The sequence below is a fragment of the Gopherus evgoodei genome, chromosome 10 (assembly GCF_007399415.2).
Source record: "Gopherus evgoodei ecotype Sinaloan lineage chromosome 10, rGopEvg1_v1.p, whole genome shotgun sequence".
Lineage (NCBI taxonomy): Eukaryota > Metazoa > Chordata > Testudines > Testudinidae > Gopherus > Gopherus evgoodei.
This window is the reverse complement of record NC_044331.1, coordinates 67,617,845-67,637,308: the sequence shown is the minus strand read 5'-3', so window position 1 is coordinate 67,637,308 and position 19,464 is coordinate 67,617,845. Positions and strand designations below refer to the sequence as shown.

General features: G+C 41.8%; 1 protein-coding gene across 1 annotated transcript in view; it reads right to left on the bottom strand.

The window, feature by feature from the left end:
- XYLT1 (xylosyltransferase 1) overlaps nt 1–19,464 on the bottom strand; it is a 347,177-nt gene that overhangs the window by 163,399 nt on the left and 164,314 nt on the right. Inside the window, exon 3 of the mRNA XM_030578349.1 lies at nt 232–760. Coding sequence (XP_030434209.1) covers nt 232–760 — 529 coding nt within the window. The remainder of the gene's footprint in view (nt 1–231; nt 761–19,464) is intronic.

Sequence of the window (19,464 nt, the reverse complement as noted above, 5' to 3'; positions counted from 1 at the left end):
GCACCAGACCCTCCGCAGGCACCACTGCGGTAGCTCCACCAAAGCCACCTGCCGCCCTCTCCGGCAAAACGGCGCCCACCAATTATTCTGGCGCCCTAGGCGATTGCCGAGGCTGCCTAAATGGTAGCGCCGGCCCTGCTGGACCAGAGTCAAGAGGCTGTTACTGCATAAAATTCCCCTCCTCCCCACTTGGTGTTGTAACATATTCCACTCTAGCATCTATTGACTTACCATCCAGAGGACACAAACGCATCACCTTCTCAGGCATCAGCTTTCCTTGCTTGTGTTGACAGTATATCTCTGCAATCTCCCGCCGACAGTGCTTGGATTTGGACCGAGACAGAGCTGAGATTGCCTCCTTGCCTGATATTTCACATTTTGGTGGCTGGTCATATCTTATTTCAGGGGAGCTGTTTCCACTCCTTTTTAAATTAGGTTGTCTGGGAGACCTGTGAATCTCCTTCAAATTGCTGCTGCTGCTGCTATTCTTTACGGCATGATGGCCGAACTGAAGCACTTCATTGGAGTTCTTCCCCAGCAGTGAGTTCTCCTTCACCTTTCCTTCTTGCTCTAGTTTCTTTTTCAAGTGCTCCTTCTGCTTACTAAGAGGCTTCTTCACCAGTTCAGGCTGGTATTTTTGCCTCTGAGTCCTGGGAGCAAAGTTACTGTTATCAATATTTTCAAAGTCCTTGGGTACAGAGTTTTCATTATTGCTGTCTGTTCGCATTTTCTCTTTTGGCCGGTGGGAAAAATAACCATCCTATAAAAGGAGGAAAAAAGTTACATGCATGTTACTACAGTTTTTAAATCCCATTACATGCAACTTCTACATTAAAGAGTAAAGTCAATTAAAAAAAAGGCATACACATTAAAATACAAATACACATTAGACTGCGATCCCCATGCTCACTCACTGGGCCAGAAATGGGAAGGTTCATGTTTTTGAGCATTGATTCCTGTGGGGCTTGAGTCTGCTTCCATTAAAATCAATATCCTAACTCTGTGTTCAAAGGGAGCAGAGTTAAGCCCTTGAGTAGCTTCAAATCACTTCAATGGGACTACTTGCCTGAGTCAGCGCTCCAGAATCTGGACCACTCAGTAGTGATTTCTTCTTTGAGTAGTCCCATTGGCTTCATGGACTAAAGTACTACTCGATGTGAGTAAAGATGTTATAGTCCAGCCCCTCGTATGTTCATATGACACTACATGGCAATTATAAAACTTTTCATGTTTTAAATTATACTTGATTTGAGAGTTGCTACTGACTGGTGCTTGACAGCATCACAGCAATGTAGCCAATAAGTAAAAGTTATATATAAACAATAAGCAATGTGTAGGAGTGGAGTGAAGGGAGGTCAGTGATGCTCAGATTAAACCCCTCATCTCTGGACAGGAATCTAATTCGTTTTCCAACAGCCTGATGAATTATGTAGTTCAAAAAGGAAACCTGGCTAAGAACTGACTGTCTCTTTAATACTGTCTCTTTAATATTCCTCCTCCCCAAAAAGATCACATTGCCATAGTTATATATATCACCACCGCTAAAACTGAAAAAAATGTTTTATCCAGGAAAAGCAATGCACCCACGGAAACATGAACAGAGTCACGGAAATGTAGGGCTGGAAGGGACCTTGAGAAGTTGTTAAATCCAAGCCTCTGTCCTGAGGCAAGACCAAGTATATTTAGCCCACCACTGTCAGGTATTTGTCCAACCTGTTCTTAAAAACCTCCAATGATGGTGATTCCATACCTCCCTGGGAAGCCTATTCCAGAACTTATTTACCCTTCTAGTTAGAAAGCTTTTCCTAATATCTAAATCTCCTTTACTACAGATTAAACCCATTACGTCTCATCCTACCTTCAGTGGACATGGAGAACATTTGGTCCCAATCGCCTTTATAACAGCCCTTAACATATTTGAAGACTGTTTTCAGGTCCTCCTCACTCTTCTTTTCTCAAGATGAAACATGCCCAGTGCAGGATCCCATTAGATACACCCTCCCAGTTTGGCAGTGAACCATTGATAACTACTCTTTGAGTATGGTCTTTCAACCAATTTATCCCCCACTTTACCAATAATTTAATCTAGATCACATTTCCCTAGTTTGCTTATGAGAATGTCACATGAGACTGTGTCAAAAGTCTTACTAAAAATCAAGATATATCATGTCTATTGACTCCCCCTCCTCCACTAGGTCAGTAACCCTAACAAACAGGGAATTTAGGTTGGTTTGGCATGATTTGTTCTTGACAAATCTATTCCTTATAACCCTATTATCCTCTAGGTACTTACAAATTGATTGTTAAATAATTTGTTCCAGTATCTTTCCAGATATCAAAGTTAGGCTGACTAGACTGTAACTCCCTGCATCCTCTTTGTTCTCCTTTTTAAAAGCAGATACTGTGTTTGCCCTTCTCCTGCCCTCTGGGACCTCACCTGGCCTCCAGGAGTTCTCGAAGATAACTGCTAATAGCTCTGAGATTGTTTCAGCTAATTCCTTAAGTGCCATAAGATGAATTTCACCAGGCCACATATTCTTTAACTTGGTCTTTGCCAAACTTTGCTTGTGTTCCTTCCCCCTTGTTAATATTAATAGTGTTGAGTATCTTGTGACCATTAACCTTTTTAGAGAAGACTAAGGCAAAATAGGCATTAAACGCCCCAGCCTTCTTGATGTCATCAATTATAAGCTTTTCTAATCAGGCACAGAATAACAATTTGCTTCATAATTTCACCCCCCGTTGCTATAGAAACTTGTTCTAGTGTAGCAGCGATTGCCAATGAAGATTCCTAGGTTACATTTTGTTTTGTCATCAGGCTCAATGTTATGCCCCTGACAGCTCTTGGTGAAGGTGATACGGTCAGCAGGAAGAATCTCAAGGCAGACCACATCCTTTTTGTCATTTCGGATTGTTACAAGCCTTAGCGACTGAGTCACAGGAGAAATAAAGTTTACTCGCTTGTGGCAGCTCAGGAGCCAGCCTCATGGCAGCACTCATCAGATGTCTATTTCCCACTCCCGAAGTTCTTTTCTGATGCTATTCCACTTCCTGTCCCAATCTCAATAGTCTCCAAAACATATTTATTAATCTCACTAAGAACTGCTATGCCTGTAAATGAGGCACTTTTATGCGATTTACCCAAAAACAACATATTTTGCTGTTCCATATTGCAAGTATCTCTAGAAAGAGGAACAAAAGATTTGTCACACCAGATCAGCATATTTGTTGAACAAGTTCAGTTTCTGCCTCCAGTTCTGGCCAATACCTGATGATTCACAGGAAAGGTGGTTAGGAAAACACAACAAACTTGGCTGACTGTACATGGGGAAACCACTTCCATCATAACGTATGCAGAAATCAGTGTACACCCTATGTATCGATCTTTGATTACTCCATATTAATATGCAAACCTGCCCATAAACCAGTCCTCACCTAAATCTGTGACAGACTTCAGTCATTGGCCATAAAATTATCCGGTCCCTTAGAGCTCTAAGTGTGACTTATACACTAAGCAAATTCAGTGACATTCTACAACGTATGGTGGGCGTTTCCCCTTCACAATTGGCAGGACAGAGCCAGTTTCTCTTCTTCTTCCTAATGATCGATTGCAACATTCATACAAACATTCTCCAGAAGTGAATAAGTGTTGTGGGTAGCAAAAACTAATTTACATTCAGAGATCCATTTTCTCACATAAGGCTGGTTAGTAAAACACAGCTGCTAAATTTTGCACAGCTCCATTGCTGACATTTATTGCAAGCTATTTAATGATGAATTTGCAAATTTGTAAATAATCTGGATACACTTCAGCTCATGGCTAAACACATCCAATCCTAACAAGTTTCAGTGGCAGGACATGGGAGCTGCTCAAAACGTGGCAGCTGTGACTGTGTGCTGGGGAGACTGGGGTAGGTGGCTGTCTGAGGTTGCTGGAAGGTACCTGGGGTGCTAAGGTATTTAGGTGGTTGTCAGAGTGCTCAGCTGAGTGGGAGGATAGCTGAGTGGGGGCATCTGAAAGAAAGTGGTGACTGCCTGGAGGTTAGCTAGGTGAATGAAGGCTTGAGTGGGAGCAATCTCAGCTCGGATGCAGTGGCCAGGTAAACAGGAAAAGCCCCGCGAAATTTTGATTTTCATTTCCTGTTTCCCCAGCATGGAGCTCTGATCAGCATGGGTGGCAATGCAGTCCCAAATCCAAAAAGGGCTCCAGCATGGACCGTATGGGAGATACTGAATCAGATTGCTGTATGGGGAGACAAATCTGTTCTATCAAAGCTCCGCTACAGAAGACGAAATGCCAAAGCGTTTGAAAAAAAAATATACAGGCTACACAGTGCTGCGTGACAAGCGTAACGGGAAGCCAGAGACTCAAATGGATGCTCATGGAGGGAGGGAGGGGGTACTGAGGACTCCAGCTATCCCACAGTCCCCAGCAGTCTCCGAAAAGTATTTGCATTCTTGGCTGAGCTCCCAATGCCTGTAGGTTCAAACACATTGTCCGGCGTGGTTCAGGGAACAGATCGTCAATTTACTCCCTCCCCCCCAAAGTGAAAGAAAAGGGAAAGAAATCATTTCTTGACTTCTTTCAGTGTCACCCTATGTCTACTGAATGCTGCTGGTAGATGCGATGCTGCAGCAGTGAAGAGAAGTATCTGCTCCTCTCCCCTCTCCGGTGGCAGACAGTGCAGTAGGACTGGTAACTGTCCTTCTTATCAACCCGTGAATGCTCCTGGCTGGCTTCAGGTGAGCTGGCCGGGGGCGCCTGGGTGAAAATAGGAATGACTCCCGGTCATTCCCAGTAGATGGTACAGAACGGCTGGTAACCGTCTTCATCATAGCAACTGGGGGCTGAGCTTCAATCAGCCCCCTCCCTTTCATGTGAAAAGAAAAGATTCTGTACTGCCTGGACTATCATAGCAGTGGGATGCTGGGCTCCTCTCCCCACACCGCTTAATGTCCTGCCTGGACTATCATAGCACCAGGAGGCTGCCTCTCCCTCATTTTATGTCACTAAAAACTCAGTGTTTCTTATTCCTGCATTCTTTATTACTTCATGACACAAATGGGGGGGACACTGCCACGGTAGCCCAGGAAGGTTGGGGGAGAAGGGAAGCAACGGGTGAGGTTGTTGCAGGGGCACCCCCCGTGAATGGCAGGTAGCTCATAATTTCTGCAGGATCTGACACAGAGCAGCTGTACTCTCTGATACACTGCTTCTCTAGTACATTTGCCCCATATTCTAGGCAGGACTGACTCTATTTTTAGAAACCATAAAGGAGGGATTGACTCGGGGAATCATTCCCAGTTTTGCTTTTGCGCCCTCGGTCAATCTCAGCCAGAGGCACCCGTGATAGCAGCAGACAGCACAGAAGGACAGATAACCATCATCTCATTGCCAGCAGACGGTACAGAACAACTGGTAACCATCTCTGCTATCATGCAAAAGCAAATGAATGCTGCTGTGTAGCACTGGAGTATCGCCTCTGTCCGCGGCATCCAGTACACATACAGTGACTGTAAAAACAAAAACAAAAGCTGAACAGGCTCCATGGTTGCCGTGCTATGGCGTCTGCCAGGGCAATCCAGGGAAAAAGGGCACGAAATGATTGTCTGCCGTTGCTTTCCTGGAGGAAGGAATGACTGATGACATTTACCCAGAACCACCCGCGACAATGATTTTTGCCCCATCAGCCACTGGGCTCTCAACCCAGAATTCTAAGGGGCGGGGGAGACTGCGGGAACTATGGGATAGCTATGGAATAGCTACCCACAGTGCAACGCTCCGGAAATCGACGCTAGCCTCGGACCATGGATGCACACTGCCGAATTAATGTGCTTAGTGTGGCCGCATGCACTCGACTTTATACAATCTGTTTTATAAAACCGGTTTATGTAAAATAGGAATAATCCCGTAGTGTAGACGTACCCTGAGGGTGTGCATGGAATGGGCACAAGAGAGAGATATTGTATGGATGGGGGTGAGTGGATTTTCAAAGGCATAAAGAAGTGAGGTGCCCAACTCCCATGAAAAGTCAATGGCAGTTACGTACCTAACTCTCCTGTGTGTCTTTGAAAATCTCTCCCAGGAAGCAGGGTGCTTTGATTAAGAAACAGGATATATATATTCATATGAGAGAGGGGAGAACTGTGCACGTCAGGAAAAGACTATAAGGGGTATTTAAGGAAGGGGGAAAAAAGGGGTATAAAAGGGTTAAAGAGACAAGAGGAAACAAACACCAAGAGAAAAGATGATCTGTTCCTTGAAAGAAAACAAGAAAAAGTGGAGTGAATGCAGAAAAAGCTAGGACAAAAGTGAGGGACCCACAGTAGTTAGTTCCATGTTTAATAAACTGATTAAATGGGAAGTTGATTGACAATACTTTATTTAAACAAACAGCACAGTTGCTTTATTCCTTCAGCGTGCAGGGGGTGTGGCTGAGTAGATATTTCTCACCATAATAGGAACAGGCCCTCAAGCTAGTAGGCGAGGAATACATTTTTTAGGCCCCAAGAACAGACAATGTCTCCCTTTATTAATGCTACCAACAGCCAGAGGAAGTGGTGGGAAATTGGTATGAAACTAGCTTCAGGAATATGTACTGACTTTTGTGTAGGCTTCTCTTCAAGTCTTCTTGCCACTTCTGGTAGGTCTAATAAAACGGAGTCAGTGACGACATCCACTAATAATAATGAATGATGGTAATAATTCTTAGCACTCATGTATCATGTTTCATAGTCAAAACACTTTACAAATGTTAGCTAATTCTTTCTTACACTTCTTCTCTGAGGAAGTATATTATTCCTGTTTTGCAGAGTGGAGGTGTAGAGGGGGGAGGAATGAGATAACAACTTGCCCAAGGACACACAGTGATTCAATATCAAAGCAAAGCCAGGCTTAGACCTCAGCAGTAACTGGCTCCCAATCCCGTGTTCAGACCATGCCTCCAGCACATGACTCAACAAGAAAAGAAGCAAGCAGGAAACAGAGCAAGAGAAATGTAAAACATGTAAAGCTCATTAACATTATACCAAAGTCATCTCTATTGAACTGATACTGCTTTGACAAATTGGTTGTTATTTCATACGTTTGATAGTTGTCATGTTTCCTCTATTCTTACCAATCACTATAACCTTAGGACAGTTATGCTCATTAAAATAAAATAAGTCAAAATATTCAATCTACTTATTGTAATGATCTTGCATTTGTATGTTTGTGCAGTAGCTCAGAAACTCTAATTGTTCTACTGCTACATTACCTCTAAGCTGTTGCTGGAATCCTTATTTATTCTCATGAAATAATTAAATACAATAATGTCCCCTATCCTTATTCGACCTTAGAGGCATGTTTAGAGCAAATTCCAGATCGGGCACAAATATGCTAACTGCAATAATTGTTCTGTGATATGGATTGCACTGTAGTCGGATCTGAATTTTTAAAAAACCAAACCCATATTAGGAAATGTCACTCACTATTCCCAGTCTTATCAGAGGATTTTCCACTGCCTCAAGTCTGGAGTTTAAACAGCAGTGATGGCTACTTCATTTAGCTGCTTTGACAAAAAAAGGCAGATTTATCAAACCGAAGCACAAAGACAGTTAAAAAAAAGCACAAAGACAGTTAAAAAGTTTTAAAGCTCAGTTAAATCAGGTTATCACCAGTGAAACATTAGTTACATGGCTGGCTTACATTATCCAGGTTACAAAGATCTGGAGAATGAAAACTGAGTTAGATATTACACATTACAGGTGACATATTCAAACTATAGTGTTGCTCATGATCACACAAGCCTGTGGCAGAGTTAGGGACAGATTACCCTTAGCCCTATTTGTAACCTGCAAGACTATCCATCCATTCTGAAACTGCTACCTAAAACTCTTTGAAAATTCACTAATTACTAAACTAACATTGCAGGAAATACCCAGTTGGCAGCAGAACTGGTTGCACACATTTGTGAAAGTAAACATTGGGATTTTCATCACTCATTACCTGTATTGTTAAGGAATGAAACCAACAACACTTTTAAACGCATGACACTAACTATTCCAACAAAATGAATCCTCACCATCCCTCTCCCTGTGCACACCAATTTATTCTCTACATGAAGCTCTTAAACTTTAGGGAGTTAAGAATGAGGACTTCAGGGGGGAATGTGAAAGAACAAACAGGAACTTTATTTGTTGAGTTTCAACAATACCAGCATGCAGAAGGTAAACCTACAGGGAAGCCACTTTACAGCAATCAAAAGTATCCCTGAGGTAAGTTTTCATTTTAAATATACTTTAAAGCACTTTTTGCCTATAATTGGAACATTCCATCATTCAACACTTGGGGCCAAAATACCTAGTTCCAGTGATGGGCAAAAAAAATCTGTCTCTTTCATTAAAGTCTTTTGAAGGTCTCTCATGGCAACTCCAGGATAAGGTATTTCTGTATATCTTGGCAACATCCCATCTTGTTTCTAAATGATTGTCTCTAAATTAAAAAAACCACTGAACGCTCTACATTAAAAAGGCCTAATCTCTACAGCAAATAGCTAGTTGGTAAGGAAGAAAGGGCAGAGGGATGGGATCGCCAATGTCATTTGTCTTTGGGAATCTTTATATGTGGCAATTCTTTTCTTGAAGATTACAAATCAGCCTGAACCAAACCCCTGGATGAACACCCTCTTCCGATCCTGAGATTAGGGGAATGTATTTCTGTTTCTGAATTTTGCAGCTACCTCATGATCTATAAAGCACTGAATTTAAACTCAGACCTGAATATTCCTGGATTTTTGTAATGTTTGGATCAGGAGCTGAACTTTGTAGCTTGGGCCCATCTCTATTTCAAGTACAGATTTGAATTGTAATACAAATACAACTCTGAGGACCAAGCCCTTAGCTGGTGTAAAATCAGCATAGTTCCACTGATCTTACTCATAGACTCACAGACTTTAAGGTCAGAAGGGACCACTATGATCATCTAGTCTGACCTCCTGCACAATGCAGGCCACAGAATCTCACCCACCCACTCCTGTAACAAACCCCTAACCTATGTCTGAGTTATTGAAGTCCTCAAATCGTGGTTTAAAGACCTCAAGATGCAGAGAATCCTCCAGCAAGTGACCCATGCCCCACGCTGCAGGGGAAGGCGAAAAACCTCCAGGGCCTCTGCCAATCTTCCCTGGAGGAAAATTCCTTCCTGACCCCAAATATGGCAATCAGCTAAACCCTCAGCATGTGGGCAAGACTCATCAGCCAGCACTCAGGAAACAATTCTCTGTAGTAACTCAGATCCCACTCCATCTAACATCCCATCACAGACCATTGGGCATATTTACTTGCTAATAATCAAAGATCAATTAATTACCAAAATTAGGTTATCCCATCATATCATCTCCTCCATAAACTTATCAAGCTTAGTCTTGAAGCCGGATATGTCTTTTGCCTCCACTGCTCCCCTTGGAAGGCTGTTCTAGAACTTCACTCCTCTAATGGTTAGAAACCTTCGTCTAATTTCAAGTCTAAACTTCCTAATGTCCAGTTTATACCCATTTGTTCTTGTGTCCACATTGGTACTAAGCTTAAATAATTCCTCTCCCTCCCTGATATTTATCCCTCTGATATATTTATAAAGAGCAATCATATCTCCCCCTCAGCCTTCTTTTGGTTAGGCTAAACAAGCCAAGCTCTTTTAGTCTCCTTTCATAAGACAGGTTTTCCATTCCTCGGATCATCCCCGTAGCCCTTCTCTGTACCTGTTCCAGTTTGAATTCATGCTTCTTAAACATGGGAGACCAGAACTGCATACGATATTCCAGATGAGGTTTCACCAGTACCTTGTATAACGGTACTAACACCTCCTTATCTTTACTGGAAATACCTTGCCTGATGCATCCCAAGACCGCATTAGCTTTTTTAATGGCCATACCACATTGGCAGCTCATAGTCATCCTGTGATCAACCAATACTCCGAGGTCCTTCTCATCCTCTGTTACTTCCAACTGATGTGTCCCCAATTTATAACCAAAATCCTTGTTATTAATCCCTAAATGCATGACCTTGCACTTTTCACTATTAAATTTCATCCTATTACTATTACTCCAGTTTACAAGGTCATCCAGATCTTCCTGTATGATATCCCAGTCCTTCTCTGTATTAGCAATACTTCCCAGCTTTGTGTCATCTGCAAACTTTATTAGCACATTCCCACTTTTCGTGCCAAGGTCAGTAATAAAAAGATTAAATAAGATTGGTCCCAAAACCAATCCCCGACGAATTCCACCAGCAACCTCCTTCCAGCCTGACAGTTCACCTTTCAGTATGACCCGTTGTTGTCTCCCCTTTAACCAGTTCTTTATCCACCTTTCAATTTTCATATTGATCCCCATCTTTTCCAATTTAACTAATAATTCCCCATGTGGAACCGTATCAAATGCCTTACTGAAATCGAGGTAAATTAGATCTACTGCATTTCCTTTGTCTAAAAAATCTGTCACCTTCTCAAAGAAGGAGATCGAGTTGGTTTGGCACAATCTACCTTTTGTAAAACCGTGTTGTATTTTGTCCCAATTACCATTGACCTCAATGGCCTTAACTACCTTCTCCTTCAGAATTTTTTTCTAAGATCTTGCATACTACAGATGTCAAACTAACAGGCCTATAGTTACTCGGATCACTTTTGTTCCCTTTCTTAAAAATAGGAACTATGTTAGCAATTATCCAGTCATATGGTACAACCCCTGAGTTTACTGATTCATTAAAAATTCTCGCTAATGTGCTTGCAATTTCATGTGCCTGTTCCTTTAATATTCTTGGATGAAGATTATCTGGGCCCCTCAATCTCATCCCATTAAGCTGTTCGAGTTTGGCTTCTACCTCAGACGTGGTAATATCTACCTCCATATCGTCATTCTCATTTGTCATCCTACCATTATCCCTAAGCTCTTCATTAGCCTCATTAAAAGAGGCAAAAGTATTTGTTTAGATATTGGGCCATGCCTAGATTATCCTTAACCTCCACTCTATCCTCAGTCTTTAGCAGTCTCACTTCTTATTTGTTTGTTTCCTTCTTAGTCATATGGCTATAGAACATTTTACTATTGGTTTTAATTTCCTTTGCAAGGTCCAACTCTACATGGCTTTTGGCCTTTCTCATTTTGTCCCTACATGTTCTGACCTCAATAAGATAGTTTTCCTTGCTGATCCCTCCCATCTTCCACTCTTTGTAGGTTTTCTGCTTTTTCTTAATCACCTCTCTAAAATGCCTGCTCATCCAGCTTGGTCTACAACTCCTGCATATGAATTTTTTCCCCTTTCTTGGGATGCAGGCTTCTGATACCTTCTGCAACTTTGACTTGAAGTAATTCCAGGCCTCCTCCACTGTTAGATCCACAAGTTCTTCAGTCCAATCCACTTCCCTAACTAATTTCCTTAATTCTTTAAAGTTAGCCCTTTTGAAATCAAAAACCCTAGTCACAGATCTATTTTTGTTTATCCTTCCATTTAGTTTGAACTGAATTAGATCATGATCACTCGAACCAAGATTGTCCCCTACAACCATTTCTTTACTCGATTAGGCACAGCCATTCTACCACCAGTATCACCTATTAGACTGGTATCTACACTACCCTTCTTCCTTATGTCCATTCTCCAACCCAAGGCTGTATCCTTTCTTACTTCGTTTTCTTCTCTCTTAATGTTAAATTTCGGTATGGAGATTACCTGGACATCTCCCAACCATCTCCCCCAAATTCCTAGTTTAAAACTCTCTTAATCAGTTGTGCCAGCCTCCGCGCTAGAAGTCTATTTCCCTCCTTACTCAGGTGAAGTCCATCCCGAGAGAACAGTCCTCTGTCCATGAATGCTTCCCAGTGGTAATACATCCCACAGCCCTCCTTATAGCACCACTGCCTGAGCCATCTATTGATCACCATAATCTTTGTTGCCCTTCTCCAGGAACAGACAGAATCTCACCGAAGATCACCTGAGCCTCACTTTCCTTAAGTGTCTTCCCCAGTCTGGCATATTCTCCCTTGATTCATTCCAGCGAGAATCTAGCCATATCATTCGTTCCCACGTGAAGGACAATCAGTGAATTCTTTCCCGCTCCCATTAGGATCCTTTTCAGCCTCAGGTCCACATCCAGTATCTTAGCACCCAGAAGACAGCACACCCTTCTGTTCTCAGGATCAGCTCTAGTTACAGGCCTATCTATTCTTCTCAGTAAGGAGTCCCCAGTCACATAGACCTGCCTTTTCCTGGTGACAGTGCGATTCTCTGGTCTATCCCCTGTTCCCTCTGGCTGCAAGTCCTCTCGATTTCAATTGTCCCTTGCAATCCTCCGCAACCCACCCTGTGTCCTCCTGGGGCTCATATTTGGTGTTATCTCCATTGACTCTTCCCTTCTTCCTATATGACTAGCTGCTCTTCTCTTCTTCCTTGCTCTCTCACCTTCAGCGACCATCTGCTGTGCCCCTTCTTCATTTTCCAACTTCGCAAACCTGTTCCTGAGCTCTATTTCTTCTTCACTAGCCCGTCTTTTTCTCTGCCTGGTTCTCTTAGTCACAGCTTCCACCGTCCACTTTCCTCAGCCAGCAGTTTCCCCTCAGAATTTTTTGGTCCTGCTTCCATCTGCAAGTCTGAGCTTTTCCCTTAAGCCTCCTCATGTCTCTGCTCCATCATCTGCTCGAACCCTCTTCTAAATCCGACCAGAGTTTCCACGTGCATCTCCAATCCTCGGATCTTTTCTTCCATTAACTCTATCAGGCAGCACTTCATGCAGATGAAACTCTTTTCAGGTACCCCCTCCAGGATCATGTACATGCCACAGCTTCCACATCCAGTCATCCTCATTGTGTCTTCCACTGCTGCCTTCCCACTTGAAACCTGTTAGTCCAGGAAAAACAAACCAAAGCAAACCACCACCACCTACAGCAAAACAACCCCCCAACAGGCACCAGAACACCGGCATAACACCACCCACTCCCTTCAATAGCCTGTCTATTCCTCTGCCTAGCTCTCTTAGTCTCCCCTGCAAACTCCCCTTGCAAACTCCCACTGAAACTCCCCTGTTTACAGCTCTGTTTGCTGGCTCCTGTGCCACTGCAGCTGTCTATAAGAGCTGTGTTGATTTACACCAGTTGAGATTCTGGCCCTGAATGTTTAAACAATGAAGCTCTTCCAGGGTTAGTGGGTGTTAGCACACAGATACTGCTGGTAGGCAGGTGTGATGAAACCTCAAGAGAAAAAGGAAGGCAAACAAAGGTTTACTCTTGTGTCTTTCACTTCTTTAACTATTTTTCCCCCATAACGTGCTCTACCCCTGGAACCTGAAAAGAAAAATTTGCCTAATATGCATCAAAGACATGTATAAAAACTAAGGCTTGCATTAACTCTTTTCAACATGGGCTAACAAGTGATATGCTGTAAGCTCATTACAATACAGGACTTTGTGTGTCTGCAGAAATACAAATTCTTGAGGGGCAAAGACTCTAACTGAAGCAAAAATTCTATAAATAAAACAATTAACAGTGCTAACTGAAAACTTGAAATGTTGGAAAATAAAATGATGCATGACAGATGGCAAACAATGGGCATGATCCTCCAAATTCCAGCCCTTCATGCAGTCACTTCACATCTGTGCGATTTGAGTGTCAAATGCTACCTAATCAGGATTATCTCCACTCCACTCAATCCTGCAGTCCCTACTCAGGGCTTGTCTACACTACCCGCCAGATCAGCAGGCAGCGATCGATCCAATGGGGGTTGATTTATCACATCTAGTATAAGCAGGGTCGCCATTTGCATAGGGAAAGCCCCTGGCAGGCCGGGCCGGTGTGTTTACCTGCCCCATTCGCAGGTCCAGCCGATCGTGGCTCCCACTGGCCGCGGAGCACTGCTCCGGGCCAATAGGACCTGACGGAAGCGGCGCGGGCCGAGGGACTTACTGGTCGCCACTGTTTGAGAAACCGTGAGCTACGCTATTCACGTAGCTGAAGTTGCATATCTTAGATCAACCCCGCGCGGTAGTGTAGCAAGCGCTCAGGCACAACTCTCACAGAAGCCACTAGTGATTTTGGCTACCTAGCGGCTGCAGGCTCAGACTCATAAATGATTGTAGTGCTCTATACCAAGTTGCAGCGCGTGATTTTCCACTGCCTGGCAACTGAAGAGTAAGGCTTCAAACAGCTGCTGACTATAAATTCTATTCATATGCTAAGGTACAAATGAATGCAAGACCACCTGGTCTTAAGCCGTCTGTACAAAAAAGGGTTTTTACTTAGCCCATAATGTTTATAATGTTGGACTAACTGCACACTTTATTTCCCAGGGATCTCTCTAATTTTTCACATCAGCACAAAAAGTCATCCCAGAGAACCATCCTCTCGAAACCCATCATTTCCCACTAAAATGATACCACAGTGTATGTTTTAGTGGGCTCTCTGTTCGAAAATTCATTTTTTCTAATTTTTTGCATGTCTGTTTGTTGGTAGCTCCTTCTTTGTCTCTCTTTGCACTTGCAGATCAACTGAAACACTCAATAGACAGAAAGTTATACCAGGGTCTTGAACCCATGTTATAAATAGAGAGAGCACTACTGATGTTAACTATACAGGATATAAATTGAAGGAGACAGTGGGATATTTTCTTGCCAATAGCAAAAGGTGCTATTCTTTGCTGTTGTAGAGACCTAATCACATTCAGACTACATCCAAAAATATTCTTATAAGTAAGCCCTTTCTCTAGTATTGAAAGTAGAATAATTTTCTCTTTCAAGTGTAGACCTTGGGAAGCTGTACTTAACTCCCACTCTGTTATAAAGTTACTGTATATGGCTCCGCTGGTCATTGGCCCTGTAGATACTCCTGCTCCATTCCAACTATCATATATGGAGAAACATGTCTTCTTTTCCCTTCTCCATTATTATTAGTGCTTGAAGATGCAACACACACACACACACACACACACACACACACACACACACACACACACACACACACAGAGTAAATGAAGCTTTGCACTGAAAATTTCAACTTATAAACTTGAACTCTGTAGCCTTTATATTCCATTTAAAACATTCATTTCTTTGTGAGATTCTGAACATACCTTTCTTGCAACCATGAAATGATAAATTCATCACCAAAGGAAGACTCAACACCTGAAGGCAGGCAGGTGCTAGCTTTCGTAGCTTCATAGATAAAGGGCCTCATCTTGCTCCCAATTAAGTCAATGGAAGCTTTGCCATTAACGTATAGAAAAGCAGGATCAGGCCCAAAGTATCCCATTTATACTTTAAAAGCATTGAGAGTAAACTATACCGATGGTGTACTTCTATAAAGAAATTTTTGTAGGTTTTTTCCTCACCATTCCTCTGCATTTCAAATCTAAGGACTAAATTCTGATATAAATATCCATGTGCATATACCATAGAACCATGCCCGACATGAGTAGCCTTAAATGGAAGTCTTCCATACCAATTTTGTCTCCTCTGTGAAACACTCATGGAGAAGCCAATTGGCAAACATTTGGTGGTAAGAGCCAAGGCTTCCATATTTGTGTGAAGACTGTGATATAGCAAGGAAACATCTTTTCATTCAAATTATTCCTACTTTGAGAAAGAACATTCTGTACACAGGGCAGTGCATGGAATTACTGCTCGCTAGAATGCTGATTGAGTTAATACTAAAAAATTATCAAAAACATTTTTGTGCCTCAAAGCTTGTTACTCAAACAGTTTTATCTGAATTCTGCTGCAAATATATATTCACAGATACATTCATGGATATAACTGTACAATCTCCCATCACCTTCTTCAAAGTGTTTCATAAAAATATCTCAAATAAAATGTAAACATTCTCTCAATAAATAAATAAATAAAAGAGAGAGAAAGAGAGAGGCCTTGTCTACACTGCTACTTTACGGCCTTGTGGTAGCACTTTAATGTTGCTAGTGAAGACATATCCAGAGAGAGATTCTGTGTATGAGTACAGATGCAAAATATTCATAACCTGAGAGATTCATAAACTGACAGGTTATTAAAATCCACGATGAAACTAAATAGCATTTAAAAAAAAATCAGCAGTTGCCAACCCGTAACATACAATGGCATCAGAGAAATAGTTTTCCCCTGTTCTTAGAACAGGGAGTAACTTTGTAACAGTCTCAAGTGCCAAAGGTCGACTTTTTATCTTTGTCTGCATCCATTGTATATATTCACACATCACTTGAAAAGCATGCTCAAATGTACATGTGTATTTGCATGCTTAACTTTGAAAATCTAGCCCATATAAACTATGAGCTCATCTTTCAATTAAGTTTCTACAGCATGTACCCAATCAGTCAACAATAGACAAGAGGTAGAAGATTATGCCTGCAACCATTTTGACTAAAGAAAGTATCAAAAAGAATTGTGTTCTTAGTAGGATTTCCAGCTGTTGAAAAAATTGTAAATGATACTGTCATGGTATAAACCCCCACTCTGAACCTTAGCGTCCAAAAGATGGGGTACCAGCATGAATTCCTCTAGGCTCAATTACCAGCTTAGTACTTGTAGCGCTGCCACCAACCAGGAATTCCAGTGCCTGGTACACTCTGGTCCCCCCAAAACCTTGCCCGGGGACCCCCAAGACTCAGTCCCTCTGGATCTTAACACAAGGAAAGTAAATCCTTTTCCTCACCGTTGCCTCTCCCATGCTTCCCCTCCCTGGGTTACCCGGGAAGATTACTGTGATTCAAACTTCTTGAATCTTAAAAGAGAGTGAAAAATTCACTTTCCCCCTTCCTTCTCTCTCCCCCTCCCAGACTCTCCCTGAGAGAGAAAGTAATCCTAACACAGAGAGAAAATTAACCTCTCTCTCCCCCTTCCCTCCTTTCTCCCCACCAATTCCCTGGTGGATCCAGACTCAGTCCCCTGGGGTCTCACCAGAATAAAAAAAAAAAAAACAATCAGGTTCTTAAACAAGAAAAGCTTTTAATTAAAGAAAGAAAAAACAGTAAAAATTATCTTTGTAAATTTAAGATGGAATATATTACAGGGTCTTTCAGCTGTAGACACTGGGAATACCCTCCCAGCCTAAGCATACAAGGACAAATTAAAATCCTTTCAGCAAAATACAAATTTGAACTCCTTCCAGCCAAATATACATTTGCAAATAAAGAAAACAAACAGAAGCCTAACTCGCTTTATCTACCTAGTACTTACTATTCTGGACATATAAGTGACTGTATCAGAGAGATTGGAGAGAAACCTGGTTGCACGTCTGGTCACTCTCAGAACCCAGAGAGAACAACCACCAAAATCTAACAGCACACACAAAAACTTCCCTCCCTCAAGATTTGAAAGTATCCTGCCCCATGATTGGTCCTCTGGTCAGGTGACAGCCAGGCTCACTGATCTTGTTAACCCTTTCCAGGCAAAAGAGATATGAAGTACTTTTGTTCTATTAACTCTTACGTATCTGTTTATGACAGATACAAACTCTTACAAATTAATTTATGTCTTTCAGCAGCAGGGTTACGGGTCTCTGTGCAGAAACCTTCATTGCTAACCACCTTCCAGAATTAGGTAGTGGGAATACTAATTCCTGTAGTATGCAAGAACTAGTGCTTTATCATAGTTTTACATTCTAAAGCACTGCAAATCAATCGGCCGTTGGAGATGCAGCCTAACCTACATACACTAAGAGAGACATGAATACCATGGTCCAGAACCCCTGATGATGTAAATCAAAATTGAAACCAGCAGAGCTATGCAGATTTAATCTAATTGAAGATATGGCCTTATATTTGCATTCCCTCTTTCACTGCCCCTTTTTAATTAACAATGTATATAATTTATGCAGTTAAAAGTGTTCCATGATCTTGCAATTTAGTGCAAATGCAGCACCACTAGATGGCTCCTTTTATAGACTTTACAAGGTAACTTAAAGAACATCCTAAATATTTGACAAAAGCACATAATAGGAGCTGTTTTTATCTTGGTAAGATGCACATTTCTTTGTGCAGTGCTTTTCTTCCAAACAATAAGAAAATGCTACTCTGTCAGGAAAAATAAGTTTCTTGCTGCTGTTTCCTGTATTAGGAAGGTTCTATAAATACTACTAAGATGCACAGACTGTATTGAATCAAATCCTGAATGGCAAATGTTCACGGTCTGTTCCTGTTTATGTAACATGATTGATTTGCCCTGCAGCACGTGCAAAATTTGCTGTAATTTTACACTGACAGCACATTCTTGTGATTTTTCCCCTGGTAAAATGTGGCATTGTCTCACAGCAAAAAAAAAAACAAAACACCACCAAAAAACCTCCCACATGACTGCCATCACAAACAACTGCCCTTCTCCACAAGCCATACACTATATTACAGGACTGGCCCCAGGACCTAGAAGTAAAATGAAACTCTACGGATAACTGGCCTTTTCCTAGTCACACAGTAAAGCATATGCCAGCAATTGCTGATCATATATCTGAACATATGCAACTACTGTGAAATCACGCATGATAGCACGTGTCTATGAGATAAAATGGAAGCCCAGAGTTCCAATCATGATGTCTGCCACTTTTGCCCCAGTGACTCAGTTATAGCCAAGTTAACTCTGGACAGATGTATACTTCACATGCTGCCACCAGCTATACAAAGCACTAGCCAGTTTTAAAGCATACTGAATATATTAAACGACTCCAAGTCACCAGGGCCTGATGAAATAAATGCATCATAAGGACAACCTGGGGAATTACAAACCAGCCAGCTTAACTTCTGTACCCGGAAAGATAATGGAGCAAATAATTAAGCAATCAATTTGCAAACATCTAGAAGATAATAACGTGATAAGTAACAGTCAGCATGGATTTGTCAAGAACAAATTGTGTCAAATCAACCTAACAGCTTTCTTTGACAGAGTAACAAGGCTTGTGGCTAGAGGGGAAGCAGTAGATGTGGTATATCTTGATCTTAGTAAGGCTTTTGATGCTGTCTCGCAAGACCTTCTCCTAAACAAACTAAGGAAATACAACCTAGAAGGAACTGCATAAGGTGGGTGCATAATTGGTTGGAAAATTGTTCCCACAGAGTACTTATCAGTGGTTCACAGTCATGCTCGAAGGGCATAATGAGTATGGTCCCACAGGGATCAGTTCTGGATCTGGTGCTGTTCAATATCTTCATCAATGATTTAGATAATGGTAGAGAGAATACTCTTATAAAGTTTATGGACAACACCAAGCTGGGAGGGGTAGCAAGTGCTTTGGAGGATAAGATTATAATTCAAATGATCTGGACAAACTAGAGAAGTGGTCTGAAGTAAACAGGATGAAATTCAACAAGGACAAATGCAAACTACTCCATTTAGGAAGGAACAATCAGTTGCACACATACAAATTGGGAAATGACTGCCTAGAAAGAAGTACTGCAGAAAGGGATCTTTCTTGTAACACTGTTGCAAAAATATCGAACTTCATTCTGGGATGTATTAGGAGTGTTGTG